Here is a 19,012-nt window from a genome sequence, read left to right as displayed (position 1 = left end):
GGACCGGATGCATTCTCATGGCACCGTAGCCAGCAGCCTTCATTTGTGGGTATATTGAAGTAAAATGTTTTCAGGCACTTCTTGAAGCCTAGAAAGATTACTGGGTCAAATGAATTACATGCATTTTAAGAAACCCCCACATTGAAAACAAGAAGGAATCCAGTACAGATAAAACTCAAGTTGAATGATTACCTAGTTAGCTAGGGAGATTGCCATCTTGGGAATCATACCCTTTCAAGGGTTATGAGACGATCGATGGATCCCAATGAAGTAGCTCAACATGGATATTTGTTAATGGTTTGAGAGGTTTGTGATTCATAAATTCAGGGAGATGGTACTCTGAGAACTTAAGAATTCAGCAAGGAACCTACACCTTTACAAAGGTCCAAGAAAGTTTGATGAAATTCTCTACCTAGTTTATGGTCTGTTTTCAAAAAACAGCTTCTGAAAGATGGTATAGTCATTTTTTAGTTGGTTATATTTTCAATCGAGTAAACCTTAACTGGGGGGATTATTATTATTCAAAGATAAGGCTTACAGTTGTAATGGAACCTCCTTAATGGCAAATGTTTTCCATCTTTTTAGTTCGCTTTTCACTGGCTGGTGTGATATTAATCTACTAAGGTGGTTTCTTCTCCAATCTCTATATATGAAGATTAAACTCTTTGTAATAATTAATCAAATTATTTAAAAGAATATTAAAACATTTGTGTTCCATAAATTTTTACAATAGATGATTCAGCAGATTGTGCATGAATTGCTGAAATATCAATACTATGTAGCAAACAATGCATTGAAAGCTTTTTGGAACGTATTTTGATAAAACTCTCTAACTATTTTAGCTCTGTGATTCAAAATTAGATGAACTAAGTATTGACATTGTCTCTGCTTAAAATTATTACTGATTCTTGGATTTTTGGATATGTTTGATCTCCAGAACAACCTAACACAGATTTTTTACATGCTTAACAAGCTAACCTATCCTGACATGAGCAATCTAAGTCTGACATATTTTGAAGACAAAGCTAAACTAATTTTCCGCATGTCTAAATCCAACATAACATATTGTCTTTGACTAACTTTGACCTTTGAAAACCAAATCGAAAGCGAGTAGTATGTTCATGAGGTCTCTGGATAAGACAGTGATTTGAGCTGCATGGTTAGAGGTTATATACTGGATTCATTCAGTAGTGTACTGAAAATTAGCATTTTTTTCCCACATATTTACAAAATACTAACTCCAAATAGGCTTTGCATTCAGAGAGGGGAGATTAAAGAGCATTTGTTTACTAATATTACACCTTAAAATAATTAATCTTTATTCACCTGCTCCACTTTTACCACCCAACAAACTTCTCTGCAAGGCTCCTGAAAGCTCCATTGACAATTCGTCTCCTCCCCTCCGCTGATTAAGAAGGAACATAACGATCAGGCAAAGAAGGAAACACCAGTGTACAATTACTACATATCTCTTCCAATAGATGATAAAATACGGAAAAATAGTTCAAATTTTACTTTAAAACATATATGTGCAGCAGATAATATATTCAATATAACAAATCATTTACAACAACTGGCAGTAATTACAACACCAAACAGCAGAGCTCAAAGATTGGCTGGAAAAATAGAACACTCTAAAATCATTCTGCAATTGCTGATTTCAACCTTAAATACCTCTTTCTATTAATTCTGAACAAATTCTGATACAAAACAAAAAGAAAATAAGGGTACAACGGATTTTATAGATTTTACTACCCAAAAATATATCTAGATTCTAAACATGCATGCTGGGCACTGTTTAAGCTGCACATTGCATCTTTAATTATAGCATCTACAACTCCAAAAAAAGGACTCTGAAAATTGCAACTAACCCTATAAAAAGTCTCCTAACAATAGACTTCTAAACCAGCAACTAATTTATTAAATCACAACCTAAATTCAGCAATTCAAAACAGATTACAACCTTTTATTCTAATTCCTACAAATAGCTAGAAAATGGTACTCCAAATTTAGTAGTGAACTCTTTTAAATAGAAACTTCAACTGCTACAGTAAATATGGAACTGGCTGTTCATCTTTTGGCAAACTATATGAACTGTATGATAAGCATTGTTTGACATGAGATCTTTTCTATAGAAACAATCATTCATCCATTAAATATTACACATTCAGGACAATGATAACTTAGAACAATAATACCATTTACAACAACATATTTCATCCAGATAACAATATATGAGAATGCATGTTGACTATTGTGGCCATCTACCTGACATTACCTGTTTGAGATTTCATTAACCACACATAGTGACATATGTGAACCTTTAGACTAATGTTTAAATGTCATAATCCAACACCAAACCATAACTAGCAAAATTATTTTTATCATTCACCACACTTATCCCACCCTCATGATGGAAATATATTACTATTTTTCAAAAGCAAACGATATTTAATAAAAACTACTAATAGCAAACCAAAAAATACATCATTAAAATTGCACAATGATGCATTGCTGTCCACCAAGATGCACAGGAAACTAATTGTGGTACTTACTGGTTATCTACCCAAATGACATGGATTAATCATTAAATCTAATGTGTTATATAAATGTGTAGAAGAAGAACCACCACTTCTAGAACCATATGTACTCCATCAAACTTCTATTGACCTATAAGCATAACGTTTTGAGAAACACCACAATTTAATTAGAAAACTTTCCATGTTCAGAAACTTTTCCATCACACTCCCTATCTGAGTCCAACTCATACAAACATGGTCCATGAATGATAGGGACAGACGATACAACCAATAGTCTTATAGAACCATAGGAGGTGGTTAAGCCATGTCGCAAACCCTATGAGGGACACTGGCCCACTACCAACAATCTCCCTCCCAGCGTCACTCGTCGTAGCTTGCAAGATTCGAACCTGTGACCAAGCTTTGATGCCAATTGTTAGAAAGGCTAGGGTTGTCGTTGCACCAAAAGATCGACCTTTTAATGCCCGATACAACCAATAGTCTTATAGAACCATAGGAGTTGGTTAAGCCATGTTGTGAACCCTGCGAGGGACACTGGCCCACTACCAACAAGAAAAGCATCCACTGTTTTTGAACCCTTTAAGTCTTTGACATTTGTTCACAATCATCTTCAGGGGTTAATTTCCTGTTGTTGTTTTTACCTAATGCAAACATGTATTTGTGAAAAGATTATTTGGTGTAAAGCTCATCTTTGGTGAACTCACTTAGACCAAACCATTGGCTGCTTGTTAATTGAAAGTTTGTCTAGTGTGGTCAAAAGGCATAGTTATGAGCGTTACTTAGACTATTGCTTACACACCGATATGCATTGATGGATAGTGTTAATGGAGTGGTAATAATTTTAACATCTTATACCTTAGGAGATTGCACTAGCCTAGTTGATATTGATGGCTAAATTAAGCCTAGTAAAGTCACCAAGTCATTCATTATCTTGCATCTTAAGAGTTCCATTAAATTTAGAAAACCCTTCCCTTTTACAGTCTGATTGATTGGAAGTAGCTGAAGTAGTTGATATCCGTTGAATGAATAGAATAAGTCTCTTTGTGGTAACCAACATATCACATCATCAAAACTGAGTGAAAATCCACAATAAGAAGGAACCTTAGGATTGTCTCATTTAATCACACAATTCTTATACAGTTTAGCAGATGAGCTTCCCTGTTCAAGAGAGTTGGAGATTCTGTATTTCATTTGGAATACTAGCATTTGATTCTGCATGTTGTAGTAGCATAGAACTCACATCAACACATTCATTCTACAGTAACTTCTCAAAAGGTGCCATGTTTATCAAACTTGGAATAGAAAAGGCTTATGACAGTTAAATGGCCTTTTTTATGAAAGGTTCTTTTAGCTTTTGGATTTAATGGTGACTAAGTTAATTGGGTAATGAGTTGTGTCTCCTCTACCTCATTCTTGGTGAACCCTCTAAGTTATTTGGTGCTTCTAGGGGTCTCGAGCAAGGTGAACCACATCTTGCTTATCTCTTCATCATCACAGCTAAGGGGCTTGGTAGGTTCATTAAATCAAAGGTTAGACAAAGCTTGATTCCCCTCTAGATCTGGTACAATAATTTGCCTCCCTAATCTCACCTGTTGTTTGTTGATGATATTGCATTCATGGGTATGGCCAAAATTAAATCCAAATCTATAAAGTCCCTTTTAATCTAGTTTGAGACACTACTTAAAATTCCATAATTCTATAAATATCATAGTTCAAAAAAACGGCAGTATTTCACCAAACCTGCAATATTTCGTAGAACAAATTCAAGGCCGAAATAAACACACAAAAAATCGCAGGCAAAATAAACTAAAAAATTGCAGTGATTATTACAGGTTATATTGCACTAAAATTGAAAAAAATGCTAGAAAAAGCATTGAAAAGTCGTCGCAAATTTAGGTTTGGGATGCAAACAATGGTTTTAGACTATAAAGTTAAGTTTTTTTTGTTTAATATCTGACTGCGACAGCATTGCTTTTGTTTCTTTCGGTGACGACCTCTACAATTTCACAATCCCTTCCCTACATTTGGCGACAACAACTCTCTTCCCTCCATTTGACGACTTGTCAAGACTTTGCAAGTAGCAATACGATTTGTCTTGTCTAGACTCTGCATTCAATCAACAGGGCAGACTACAGAGTATTTGTCTACAAGCATTTGACACTTCCAATTCCATGTATGTTTAAAAAATTTAACTTTATTTGATAAATATATTTGTAAACTTTAATATATTTATAATTTGGTTATAAAGTTGTTTAGAACTTAATTTATTTTGTAAAAGACTAAAAACTAAAATGTATTAAATAATTTATTATTTTTCTTTCAGAAAAAAATTAGAAATTTTAAAAACAATAAATAGACTCTATTTCAAATTTATTGTACTACTATTTTCTTTTGCAATTTATGTAATTATTATAACTTATAGGCTTATATACAACAGTATTTAGTAAATTTACAGTGATGTTTTGTTTAACTATTATATATAACAATATTAACTTTTAAGTGTGTTTTCTAAAAGATATATAATTTAATATTTGAAATTTTAACAGATTATATATGCTTTCTAACTATAAATCATATTTTTTTGTTAGGTTCTCTAAATCTACAAGATGGTTGATGGCAGAATGAAGGACCCTTTATGGAAATATGGGATCCCAGGCGCAAATAAAGGACAAGTCCAATGTACCCATTGCCGTAAGCATATGACTTTAGGCATAAGCCAATTGAAATGCCATCTTGCAAATATTTCATGTAATTATATTACACCGTGCACCATGTCTCTGGAAGAGGCTACAGCAGAGGCTTTGACAAGCCTTCAAAAATATGCACAAAATAAGGCAGCAAAATAGAGGACATTTGAGGCCATGGCAGCCCAATGGGGACTTTTGGTTCTACAAGATCACAAACAGGTGGAGAGGCTTCTTCTATTGGGCCTCGAATATGAGGATTGGGAAGTGTGGGTGGGTCTTTATCAAACTTTTGGGTTCCATGTAACACTCCTGGTGCTCAATGCAACTTGCTAGGCACTACATGGAACAAAGAGATGCATGAGATGACAAAGGTGACAATTGCAAGATTTTGGATCTGCAATCATATTCCCTTCAATGCTTTCTGTAGTCCTTATTGGGATCAAGTGGTAACTTCGATTTCTTTGTCTGGTAAGGAGTTCAAGCTCCCAACTCCTTATGAGGTGAGTGGGTCATTGTTAGGTAGTGAGCTAAAACACATTCATCAACTTGTGGAAGAGAAAAGAAAAGGTTGGGAACAGAAAGGTTGCACTATTATATCCAATGGGTGGACAGATGGCAGGAATAGGACGCTCATCAACTTTATAGTTGCTTCACGGGGGCACTTGGTATTTCTAAAATTAGTTGATGCCTTTCATCAAGTAAAAGATGCAGAAAATTTGTACAACATGTTGGATGAGGTGGTAATGGAAGTGGGAGTGGCTAATGTTATTCAGATTGTGACTGATAATGCAACTGCATATGTGGCAACCGGTAGACTTTTGATAAAGAGGCATCCCACATTATTTTAAAGCCCTTGCGCTTGTCATTGTCTTGACTTGCTCCTAAGGACCTAGGGAAACTAAGCTAGGTGGAGAAGGTGGTTGAAGATGGAATATTGCTAAGTACATCTACAATCATACATGGATCTTGAGTCTTATGAGAGAGCACACAAGTAATAATGATCTTGTACGAGCTACAGTCATATGCTTTGCTACTAATTTTCTAAACTTGCAAAGCATATCTAAGAAATTGTTAGACTTGAGCCACATGTTTCTAGATAAGAAATGGTTAGAGAGTTCTTATACCAAGAACCCTGAAGCAAAGAAGGTTGTGAAGATTTTGTTTGTTGCTAGATTTGAAAAGCTAATGGAGGAGATCCTCAAAGTAAGTTTTCAAGTCTTCATTAATGATTTATTATTTAATTTTGAAATATTTCCACTCGCTGATTTTGTATAATTTTTTATGTCCAAGTGTCAGAACCGTTGGTGAAGGTTCTACGAATTATGGATGGGGATAAAAACCCCATGGGGTTTCTATATGAGACCATGGATAGAGCCAAAGAGGCCATTCAACACTTTTATAGGTCAAATGAGACCAAATATAGATCCATATGGAACATAATTGATCAGGTGGAACCAACAACTCCACCAACATATTCATGCAGTTGCCTACCTACTTCAACCCCAAGTTCTATTTCTCCATCACTTTTATTGCAGATGTAGAGGTTCAAATTGGCTTGGACACATGTAATTGAAGATTGGTTGTTGATTTGGGCCTTTGAGACCTCGTACTTGATGAGTTGCAGAGCTACAAGAGGGAAGAGGGGCCATTGTTTTCTTCTCCTGATTGCAAACGTAGGAGATACACCTTGCAACTAGGTAAAAAAGAACATATGTTTTGGTTTTCATACCATTTATTTAGCTCCTAAAGTTTAATGGAACCGTACCACATCATAAATGGTTTTTTCAATCCTTGCAAACCTATGGTGGGAAGATTATGGTACCACAGCACCTAATCTTCAAAAACTTGCCATCCGAATTTTATCGCAGCCTTGTAGTGCTTCTGGTTGCGAGAGAAATTGGAGTACTTTTGAGAACATACACATAAAGAAACGAAATAGGTTAACTCAAAAGTGCCTAAATGACTTAGTTAATGTGAGGTAAAACCTTTGCTTGCATGAAAAGAAAATGGAATGGCAGGCTTCATATGAAGCACTTGACTTGGATGGCATTGATCCATATTCAGTAAATTGAATTGCTCCTCTTGATGGTGAGGATGCAAATGCGCATGTGGGTGATCCTTTATTGACAGATGAGCAGCTACCTGAGTTTGACATGGAGGTAGATGACTAGAATGCGGATGTGGCAGCACATTAGGAGGAACACGAGCTTGGTTGTCCATCAGAAGCTTCCATTGAGCTTGAGGCACCTATTCAGGCACTTTTTGAGGATGTTTCCACAGCAACTACTTCAACACCACCCACCTAGCAGCAGCGATCTCTTTTGAGCTTTACTCATAGACGCAATTTATGATTACTACTTTTAGTTTTCATTAATACTGAAACTTGAACTTAATATGTAATCAGAAGTTGTAGTTTCATAGAGTTTGACTTCTATGTGCATTGAACTTATTTATATTTAGATGTTGTACTTGTTTTTTGGTATATGATTCTAAATTTTTATCACTATGTTAATCTACTTAGTTTTAGTTGCTATGAATTCCTGTTTAACTCAAAACATTGATTAATATATGGTGGATATCTCAAATCATTATATGTTCTACAAATTTGGTATGCATGTGTGCATAAGAATATTTTAAGAAATTGTATATTTTCAAATGTTCAGTAACTATCGATTTATTGCCGAACTTTTTCGTCGAGTTTTGTCCGATTTCGAGATTTTCAAAAAAAATGGTTGGCCAAGATACTGCCGAAACCGAATTTTTCAACTATGATAAATATGATTCAAATGGCTGATAACAAGATACTTATTTGATGCTCAAATTACAATGAGAGATAACTGATAGTAAATGATTATTAATTCTAAATATGCTGCCAGAACAAAAGGATAATTTTATAACAATAATCACAATGTATAAGGCTTGTATCTAATATTCAAATGAAATATATGCTCAATAACCTGAGATTAGGTCTCTGATATATACAATAGATCCACACTAATATGCAGGTTGTTTGATTTAATGACAATGTTGTCTCTGATGTACAATGAATTACATGCAAAATCGAGGTTGTTAGTACAATAACAATGTGGTATTGCACAGGCTGTATCTGATTTATCTTTATCTCTATGTGCTGAACAACAGAAGCTGTCTCTGATATATCTTTATATGATTATGCTTCTGAGATGATGTCATGTAATATGTAAATAATTACTTACACCTTTGATTGTTTTTAGCGATCAGCTACTCTACGATGAGTGATCCACGAGGGCTAATATATTTTATATTCTCAATTCTATATCCGATGACTCTTGCAATGATACGATCTCCCATATATACATGTTTGATCCATTGAAGAGGCATGATGGAATAGTCAACTCTCAGCATGATAATAATAATGAAGACTCACCTTTACTCATCGCAACAATCAGAATGATTATTACAGTAATTGTTATTAATCATATGTTGGTTATGTGTTGTTAATACAAGCCTGATTATGAGAATAGGCTAAGTGTTGAACAATAATGCAATGACAAGTGCATTTAATATGTGGATCGGCTAGGTGTGGAAGCACACAATAATGCAATGTCAAATGTGATTAATATGATGATCGACTAGTAAGGAAACACATGATAATGCAATGTGATTATGGTATGAATTAATGCAATTGTGATTTATGATACAGATATTATTATGCAGTGATAATGCAATGCGATGCGATTATGATCAAGGCAACTATGGTATGAGGCAATGATGTAATTCTATATGCAAGCTCATGTTACAATGAGATCACATGATCACGCAATTACATTAATATGGATGTATCTATTTATGACATGGTTATAAATCTGTTGTATATGTATGTAGAACACTGACAACTGTTATGCATATGTCTATGATAGAATGTATGATGGTGTTGTGGATGGATGCATGTATTTTAATGGCATTTGCATACTAACTAGATGCAGTGCACAAGATGATCACAATTAAATGATGGTTGCCACAAAATATCATCAAGCCATTGGTCCATTATATAGCTCACTAGCTATCATAGTGTTTACAAGTGATCATCTTTGCTCACTTGTAGATATCATCATTGCTGTGTCATCTACATGGTGGATGGATGTGTTGGTGATTGCCAGGCTCCATTATAAGATTATTTCTATACTATGTGAAAATGCAGATTATGTGCAAAGGCAAGGTATATTCCTTCCTTGTCGACATACTTGCATTCCAAAAATATTGGAATATCACAAAATCAATTTTTTTCCTTAATACTGAGCTAATTCAGAATAGGAATGCTTGGATTCTCAGATTTAACATTGGCTCTCTTCTTCTTGGGATTCCTCTTGTTGTGGGATCTCAATGTAAAGAGTTTCAGCGGGAGATTTTGGATACGTTCCGCAAGATGGTTAGCAACTGGACATGTAGATGGCTTTCATCTACTGGAAGGTTGACTCTATTGAAGTTGGCAGTACAGGCTCTTCCTATTTACATGTTCTTTGTACAAGTAGCTCCTATCTTTTTGAAAGAGTTTGATGCTCTATCTCACCAATTTATTTGGCCTGGCAATTTCCTTTCTTCAAAGTGGAGCTTGGTTAGATGAGATTTGTTGTGAAGTTTTCACACCATCACCCCATTGCAAATGGAGACCCCGCTCTTTTTCTTTAGCAAGTGATAACCGTTGTCTTAGACGGCCTAAGCTGGCAACTTTGTTCAAGTCTCCAAGTTTGAGGATAAGTTTGGGGCAACTTTGGCTCACTGGGAACTAATGTTTGTCCAAGGTTTGTGTGAAGGTTTTGATGTCCTCTTGAGGTATTTTCAATAACCTAAGTCCAAGTGGAGGGATCGAATTTTAGTCGGAATGAGAAGGTTTACATGCTTGGGAGATGGGAGAAGGGTCGTGATCAAAGTGAATTTGGTAGAAAATCCTTTAAGTTTAAAATTTCCACCAGTGGAAATACTTAGCGCTAAGGATTCCCGCCAGCTATCATTTCTCCCCAAAATTTCAAAATTTCCCTTGGGGCAAGGAGATCTGCAAGCGTTGTGAGAGATTCTTATTACGATGGCAAACTAATGAATGGAATGCTAAAACAATGAAGAGAAGGAAAAAATGGTAATTTTCTTAAGGATAATTGTTGCAGTCCTATTAAGTAGAAACCCTTAGCGCTAAGGATTTTCACCAATGGAAATCCTTTAAGTTTAGGATTCCCAACCTTCTCCTCATCAACTCAAAATTGATCGAGATCATGTTAAAGCATAGCTAATCGAAAATTAGTGAAAGAATTGGCATGAGGGTGGAAAATGGCAAGTCTTGGGAGTCTAAGTGGGAAAAGTGAACTTGGTAGAAATCCATAAGCATACAAAATCTGATTTATGGTAAGAAGGCAACATCATGAGTAAGATAGAACAAGAAATCACCAAGGATGTTGAAATAGGGTAAGTTTTGAGAAAATCATACTTAGTGGAAATCCTTACGCTAAGGATTTCCACCAGTGACACTAATTCTCTCAAACCAAAATTTCCCCCTTTTTCGCTTTGTGCCAAAATGAATAAGTGTTAGAGATAAAGGATGTTGACTTAGGATGAAATTGAGTGACAACGATGAAATTTGGAAGGTTTTAACTTTTTAAGACGAAGGAGGGCTACACCATATTTGGTAGAAATCCTTAACGCTAAGGATTTCCACCAGCCAACTCTTATCCTAAATAATTGCTAAAGACAGCCTGTCATTAATTATTTTCACAGCCCAAGGATGGAAATTCAAAAAACAATGATGTTAGGTGGGCCATATCTCCAATTGCAGCACTTTTAATTTTGCATTTAAATTCAAAATCTGGGCGAAGGTATCAAGTCAGCCCTCTGATTTGGGGGAATGTTAACTGGCGAATTGGGTAATTTCTAGGCCAGGTCCGCCCTAACCAGGTCAGTCCTTTTGGGGTTATTCTTGATGCCTATAAGAGGGGGGAATTCTAGGCATTTTAACATCAAACCAAAACAATTTCATCTCTGCTCTATAGCAGCGAATATCCTCCTAATTTTGCAGCAATTTCAACCCAGATTTTGCAGCGAATTTTCTCTAAATTAGCAGCGAATTTCCAAAGAAACAGCAATATTTTCTTCTGCCTATAGCAAGCAGCACTTGGAGACTTGAGAGGGTGGCGTGAACTGTTTGAGAGGTGGTGATTTTCTCCTAGAGAGTAACCATTTTCAGATTTTAGAGAGCTTAAGAGGGGAAGATATGAGAGTTATGGTCATTCAATGTTTAAAGGGAAAATCTGAATTACTTCAAGACATATGATGGTTGTAGGGAGATAAAATTTGATTTAAAAGGAAGAAACTAGGACATTCAAAATCCCATATGTTCACTACAATGTTCAAAATGGAAAAACATTCCAATGTTCTAAGACTTCTAGTTTCTTTCCTTATTTTTCTTGCATGCCATCGAAGTTTGTATCTCAAGTCTGACTTGTATTTTGTCATGGCAGGTAGGAGCATGTCTCGAGGCAAATCTAGAAAAACAAGAAAAGCAAGGCAAGCTCAAGCAAGAAGCGACACCGAGGATATGGCATCAAGGTCACTTTTCACTCCAAAATACAAAAAGATTGGAGATACCAATTTGGGCCCCCTAGAAGTGGTTCAAGGAGGACAACGGATGACAAGGAAAACCAACTCAAGGATAGCAAAAAAAAAAAGTGAAAAGTGGAATAGTTGATGCCATCACTTTCCCTCCTACAATGCAATGTGCTGAATTAGTACTGGAGTGTGCAAAAAATTATAATGCTCAAACAAAGACCTTCAAGTGTAGGGAAGAAAGGAGGGTCGTAGTTGTGCTATCGACAAGGACAATCGCAATGGTATTTAACATACCATCCCAAGGAGGAGAAGCCTACATCACTCAAGAGCAAGCCAAGAAGCATTTCCATAATCAAGTGGATGCTTGAGTGAAAAGGATGAATGAGGAATGGATGTCTAAACCATGGAGCCACTACTCCAAACTATTGAAGTTAGGCAAGTTAACTATATCAGATTTCAAGCAAGATGTTGGAGATCTCAATGTGATGTTAAATTGGGTGATGGGAGAGCCATAGAGGGGCATGTTCAAGCCTTGTATGTACCATTTCATAGACAAGATTTTATCAGGAGAGGTGAGATTCGCATGGGCAAAGATTATCAGTGTCAACATTCACCATCAGTTAAGAACATTGAAAGATGCTAAGAATGTGAAGGACACCAAGACATTCTACATGACATTCTACCTAGTCTACACGATAGCTCGACTGTTCAAATTTCCTGATTGAGGTCGCCAGGAAAGTGTGGTCCGAAAGGCGGAGTATTTGGTACATGCATGTTATCCACAACTACATCTCCATAATCTTAAGGAATTCAAAGTCTTCAACGATGTATTCGCCATGAAAATCATGAGACGGTTGCAAGGGGCTCCAGAGATGAGGCTTTCAAAAGAAGCAAAGAAGATTATCAAAGAATATGGGTTGTGGTACATTTAGAATGACAAATTCACATACATTCACATGTGCAGAAGCACGGTGTGCCTAAGGAAATTGCCAAGGTACCCAACTAATCGGATAATTATCATGGGAGTGGCAAGGCAACTTCTCTCCTATGACAAAATCCATAAGGATAAACACATATCGGGAATTAGAGTTCCCATTCAGCCTTGGTGGCGAAACATGTTCCTCCCTAGTTGCAATAGAGTCAGCAAATACAGAATTGAGAAATTATAGGCTAGAATTCTATCATACACAGCAAAATTTTGACTCGGATGATCAAGAGAGCATATGGGAATCGGTACTTCCACGCCCCGTACTTGGAAGATTATTGGGCCAATGAAAATTATGGCTTTGAAGTAAGGAAAAGGGCATCCTCAAGACTAACAACAGATGAAATCAAAAAAGTACAAGTGGAAAGGAATTAAAATCCTTGATCAGTTAGCGGTTGATGGCAAGGCGGTCAAAGCAGACTTTGACACCACCGCAAACCATGGATTGGCACTGATTGATAAGGGAAGTGAGCTAGAGGTTAGCCTAGATGCCTCGATGATCCCAGTTTCGCTTAGCACTCAAGAATGGCTGGATCAAAAGATGTTGGAATTGACAAGGAGGCAAGTGTCTTTAACTTACGATAGGATGAATGAAGTTAAAGAAATTGAAGAGGATGAATCATTTGAGAAGCCACAAGCATTAAATGACCAACAAGGGGAGCCCAACATGAAGAGGAAGAATACCACAAGGATTTCACTCAACCAAAATTCTAGGGAGAAGGAAATTAGAACCGATGAGCCACTAGGTAAGAGGCGAGTGCGAGCAGCCCCTCCATCCAAAGAAAGTACCACTTCAAAGAAGGTAATGATTGCATCACCCAAGGGTAAGGTGGTACACCAGGAGATCTCTTTGAATCACAGGACAGTACAAGTGAGTTCTTCAGGGTATTTGTTGTTGAGTGCTTTTGAGGCCAAAGTAGATGGTTGATATTGAAGATTCCTCTCTATCAAGAAATAGCCCACCTATAGATGAGGATCATAATGAAGATGTTGCAACACTTCCAAATCAAAGACAAAGAAGAGCATAGCCTAATCCAGGGCTAGGAGAATGCACTACACTTGACTGGTTATGGGCTACACTACAGGGTGAGCAAAATATTATGGAGGTGGAACTAGTTAATAATATTGAAGATATTATAGATCAAGAAGAGTAAGAGGGCCACCCAACAAGGAAACTAGCTAAGGTAATCTGGGATGATTCAAGGAATAAAAAAATCCAAATTGTCATCCCTAAAGTGACCAAAACAAAGGATGGCATTCAAATTCAGGATTATGATGTAGTGGAGCACGAGTTGGGAACCACCACGAAAGATATAGAGTATGATGAGGCTAAAGGGGGTCTCAATGCCATGAAGAGAAGGTTGGAAAGGGAAATTGCAAAAGAAGAACAAGTACAAGGCAAAATGTCAAGGGTTACTAGCATTCTATAGAAATGCATGTACGCCATTTCAGTAGGTAGATCACACCATCACAACAACACCGACCCTCGAGAGAGGAGATATAGAGGGTGTGGAGAATGTTATGACTTTATTGAAGGAGACTTGGGCCTAGACAGAGAGAACAATGCAAGAGGTATTGGCTTTGATCCCTAGGTTCATGGAACAATTTCAGACACTTGTGTCACTTAGGACCAGATCTCGTGCATTCGTGGACCTTTGCGATGAATTTCGACCTATCAAGAAAAGAACCATACCTCAACTTTATGCCATGATAAATGTTCTTGAGCAATTATTGGTAAGGGGGAAGGTAAACAAGGCACGGGTAAAACGTAATATAGAATCATGGTATTTTTTTTTAGTCAATAGGCAAGATCTTTTAAAGGGGAAGAAGGATGATAGCACTCAAGTCGATCTCTCTCTACATGATGTGATTGAGAAGATTTTGGGAGCCACGAAGCTTGCCTTCAACTTTAATGAGAAGAGCGAAAGAAAAATGAAATTGGAAGTTGTAAGGAATAGATTGGAAACTTTTGTCGTGGAAGAGAATGCATCATCGAGTGAGAGTCTCTGGATGACCTTTCAGCCCTCAAGGTTCTCATGAATTCAGTTAGAGACAGTGTGACCAAGTGGGAGAAGACAACTGCCAAAGCTAGGTCCGAGATTAATTTGGTTGATTGGAAGATTCGAAGCACTCCAATGAATGAGCTTAACAACATGGTGTCAAGATACATTGAACTGGCAAAGAAAGAAAGAGATAAATGAAATATCATTTTGGATGGTAATTTGATGTAAGCCCATGTGGCATCTATTTTCTCATTGGTTAGTTGTCTAGGTGTCTAATTCTGATTGGCCCCTTGTGGCATCCTTTGATTGGTTACTACTCCCATGGATTTTATCTATTGCTTTGTTTTGGGATACTCGAATCTCATTGATTGATTGGGTGGCAACTCTAATTAGGGTTTGTGCAATTCAATCTAGACCATGGATCTTGGTTTAATCTTGGTCCTTTGTTGTATTTGAGCTCCCTATATAAGGACTACTCCTCTCATTTGTAAAAGGAGTTGTTGGAGAGTTGTTGCAAGAATAATGCCGATTTTGCTCTACTTATCATTGTTGTGTTTTGCATTGTGATAGTTGTGATCAAGTTTTTGTTATTGCATGGTTACCTTCATCCTCATTTAGAGTAGATTTTCATTTCAAAGTTGCTTTCATTTTCAAGTTGTTGAAATAAAGTAGAGTAATTTTTTCTTTAAGTGATTCAGTTTAGTCGAGTGAAAGCAGTTGTAGATGTTTACTTGTATGACTCAAAAAAATCCGGACCACTAGCATTCTTATGGATTTTAAGAGCGCCTTGTGTGGTAAACCGATGAATATTGATGCTTAACTTCAATTTGTATTGAGTCTTTAATTTGCATCCATTTGATGGAATTAACAAGGAAATGTCAATATGAAAACCATCTAAGTACATTTTAGAAGCTTGCACTAGGGGACTTGAGTTGTTGATTAAGCTCCATCTAGTAGAGTCCAAGTCCTTGCATTCAATCATAGGAGTAAAGGCAGTAATTAAATATAGTCTAGTTAAGAAGGCGAGTGTTTAAAATTGAGAAATAATATTCATTGCATACTGTAAGGTGAGTATCCACACTAAAGGTACCATAAAGTCACCTTGTGATCTTACTTTGCAAGCTTAGCATAAGAGGTTGTTTTATATCAAGAGAGGATTGGATATTTCGTGTTTCACTCCAAAACAAGTGTTTGATCCCGCATGTTGTAGTGGAACAAAGCTCACATCAACAAGATTTCGTGTGCGAGCCAAAACAAAAAGGGGGGTTTAGTCTTCGGCCAACAAGTTTGATTGGTGAATTTTTATCTACCAAATTGTAACATGCTAAAATTTTGGAACTAATTAATCTTTAAATAAATGAGATAACATCACAAACTTAACCGAATGAAAAGAGATACAATTAAATCAATTACTCAACTCTTTCACATGAAATGAAAATACGAATGATTAAAATCTACTTTTCCATATATTTAGAAAGTAATCCATATATTTAGAAAGTAACAACCATCTAACTACTACATTCACATGACAGTCAATTATTAACTACCACTTTCACTTGCATTTTACAATCTGAAATATTATAATCAAAACAACATGCTTATCAAATGAAATGTGAAGAGAAACATGTAAAGATTACTAGCGTAAAAGCAGTTGATGACACTAAGTTGTACAAGCCTTGGCATCTAGAGGAGAGGAGAAGCATTGCCATGGGCTTAACTTCCCAACCGTAGACCCTTAGTATCCCCACACAATCTCCATCAAGAAAGGCCCTCCCTAACTTAGGAGTTGGCTTGGGACACCCTTATCCAGCAACTAAGCATCCTGGTGTTAGAGTGTCGACTAGTTAGCTATTGAGACTATGAACACTTCCCAATCAGCCTATTTTACAACTGCTAACACCTTGACCTCTGGTGATCATAGTGGAAAACATGGACTTAACTACCTTGGCCAAGGATTTTCGATGAGCAACTTATATGCTCGATCACCCAGCGCTCAACTTAACAACAAGATTTATTACAAGGATTTCCATGATCTATCTTTTTATTGTATTTAAATGTTTTTACTAATTACATGATTTCTTTCATTGCAGGATTCTTCCCACTCTCTCTCCCTTCATCTCGACCAAGAAGGTCCTCATGGATGATTATTTGGGAGGTTCATTACATGATAATTGTTTTTTTTTTAAAGAAATAATGTGCTTATACATTTGCCATCGTCTTGCCAATTCTAGCTTATGGCATCCTAAGAAGGTTAAGTCTTAAATCTGAATATTGTTCTCTACATATTTAAAGCGGCTTACCCATCTCAAGGATATACATAACGTATTAGTGTATGGTTCAGAGCTCATAATAGAGGAAACATAAGTGCAATTGAATTTCAAGCATATCACATGCACAGTCCTTTTGCATTCACATATATACATCTCTGATGAAAATACAAATGGAAGGAAGATACATCTATCAACCCATTCGATCATGACTTTCAATAATACAACCAAGGCCGGTTGTAGAACAAAACGGCAATTCAGATTTCATGAAATAAATATGACCGGATTACGTATAAATGCAAGACATGACCTAGTTCGGCAGATACAGTATGTTGAATATAGCTGAATTTGGTGTAGGAAGATGCCACCACTATTGTTAACTACAAATAGATTTGCTCGAGCACAACACACTGGTTTCACTCATGGGCTTGGCAAGTTTAACAAACTTTTAACACAATATAGCCAGACTGGCTACAAGACTGAGTAGCACTTAGCATGAACAAAGAGAGCTCTGTGGTAAGCAATAACACATGCTACAGGCCCATGAGAGGAAATGGAGGTAATATATAAGAACATTTGCCAAGAGGCAAGCCAAGAAAAACAAGAAGTCACCCACGCATGTTCAATTATGAATAAAGATTGAGGTGGCAAGAGATATTCGCACAATCAATTTCATAATGATTAACATAAAGCTCGATGCCTAAAAGGGTCATCACAATATAGGTGGCCGCCCAACAATTAAATAAATACATAATGACCAAGGTCAAGATTGAAATTATTAAAAAAAAATGGTGGCAACATCCCCAAACCCATGTCTTAGTATATTAATGTCGTTCTTATATATTCATGCTTGCCTGAGTAGCTTGATATATATGTGTGTGTGTGTGTGTGTGTGTGTGTGTGTGTGTATATGTATATGTATATGTATATGTATATGTATATGTATATGTATATGCCAAAATAAATAAAATTCGTATATATATATACACACGTGTACACATACGTACACATTTTATACCCACACAAGTACAAGTATGGTCACAATATTACTATACTAAGACATGATAGCATTACAAGGTAAACTACATCATCCACAAAATGAAGGTAATAATTCTTATTTGAGTTTTAAAGTGTTTTAGTTTAACTAGATAGCTCATGGTTATCCTTGTACTTTCTTGCTTGTCTAGTCCTTTATTCCTTGGTACAGGGTAGTTAGGTTCATGCCTGATGGCCTAATGGCCTGACGGTGGATATGGGTGTCCCCTTCCGAACTCTCATTTTGGCAACACTTCCCCTCGACATCATCCTCCTACAAAATGGAAACAATTCTGGGAAACAACATATTTCCAATAATTTGAAATAATAGTAAAATATCACATAATCATTTTCAATTTCTAAAATATTCATTTTCCAATTTCATTATAACGGCTAACTAACATGTCACGTGAAGCATTAACTAATAACCGAATTTCCATTTCACAAGAATCAAAATATCTCAACAACTTTTAATGATAGATCAATTTTACATGAACCAAAATTCTCAACAAATATACCATACAACTAACTTCACATGAATTTTTCCAACGGCTACAAGATTATTTAATGTAGCAAAATTTGGGATGTAACACAAGTTATATTGGAGATGGTGTACTTGTTAAGATCAAGTCTAGACAAAATTCATTACTCGTATATACCTCAAGGGAGTTAACAGTGTGGATGTGTCTTGGTGAAATTTGTTGGGGAGGGAATTCATGATGTGGGACACTCAAAAAAGGGACAAAACTCATCCAGGAGGGTTTGTTTCGGATTTGTAATATGGGATCTGATACTCATTTTTGGCATGATCCTTGGGATGGTTATTCCCTAATTATTTCTTTTTTTCCTAACCTACAATCCCATTGTAACATCTTTATCGAAATTGGGTGGACAAGGGAGCAAATTTTAAGATTGTTGTCCT

The 19,012-nt window shown here is 36.4% G+C and overlaps 1 protein-coding gene across 2 annotated transcripts in view; it reads right to left on the bottom strand.

Moving 5' to 3' along the window:
- Window positions 1-19,012, bottom strand: part of LOC149561564 (3'-5'-exoribonuclease family protein) — a 169,039-nt gene that overhangs the window by 80,656 nt on the left and 69,371 nt on the right. For both annotated transcript variants that reach the window (XM_089825190.1, XM_089825189.1), the window contains exon 5: window positions 1,327-1,405. In XM_089825190.1, the coding sequence (XP_089681316.1) occupies window positions 1,327-1,405 (79 nt within the window). The remainder of the gene's footprint in view (window positions 1-1,326; window positions 1,406-19,012) is intronic.

The sequence above is a fragment of the Cupressus sempervirens genome, chromosome 4 (assembly GCF_028749045.1).
Source record: "Cupressus sempervirens isolate cs-2001-9-10 chromosome 4, ASM2874904v1, whole genome shotgun sequence".
Classification (NCBI taxonomy): domain Eukaryota; kingdom Viridiplantae; phylum Streptophyta; class Pinopsida; order Cupressales; family Cupressaceae; genus Cupressus; species Cupressus sempervirens.
The sequence above is the reverse complement of the archived record's forward strand: the minus strand, read 5'-3'. Positions and strand labels throughout refer to the sequence as shown.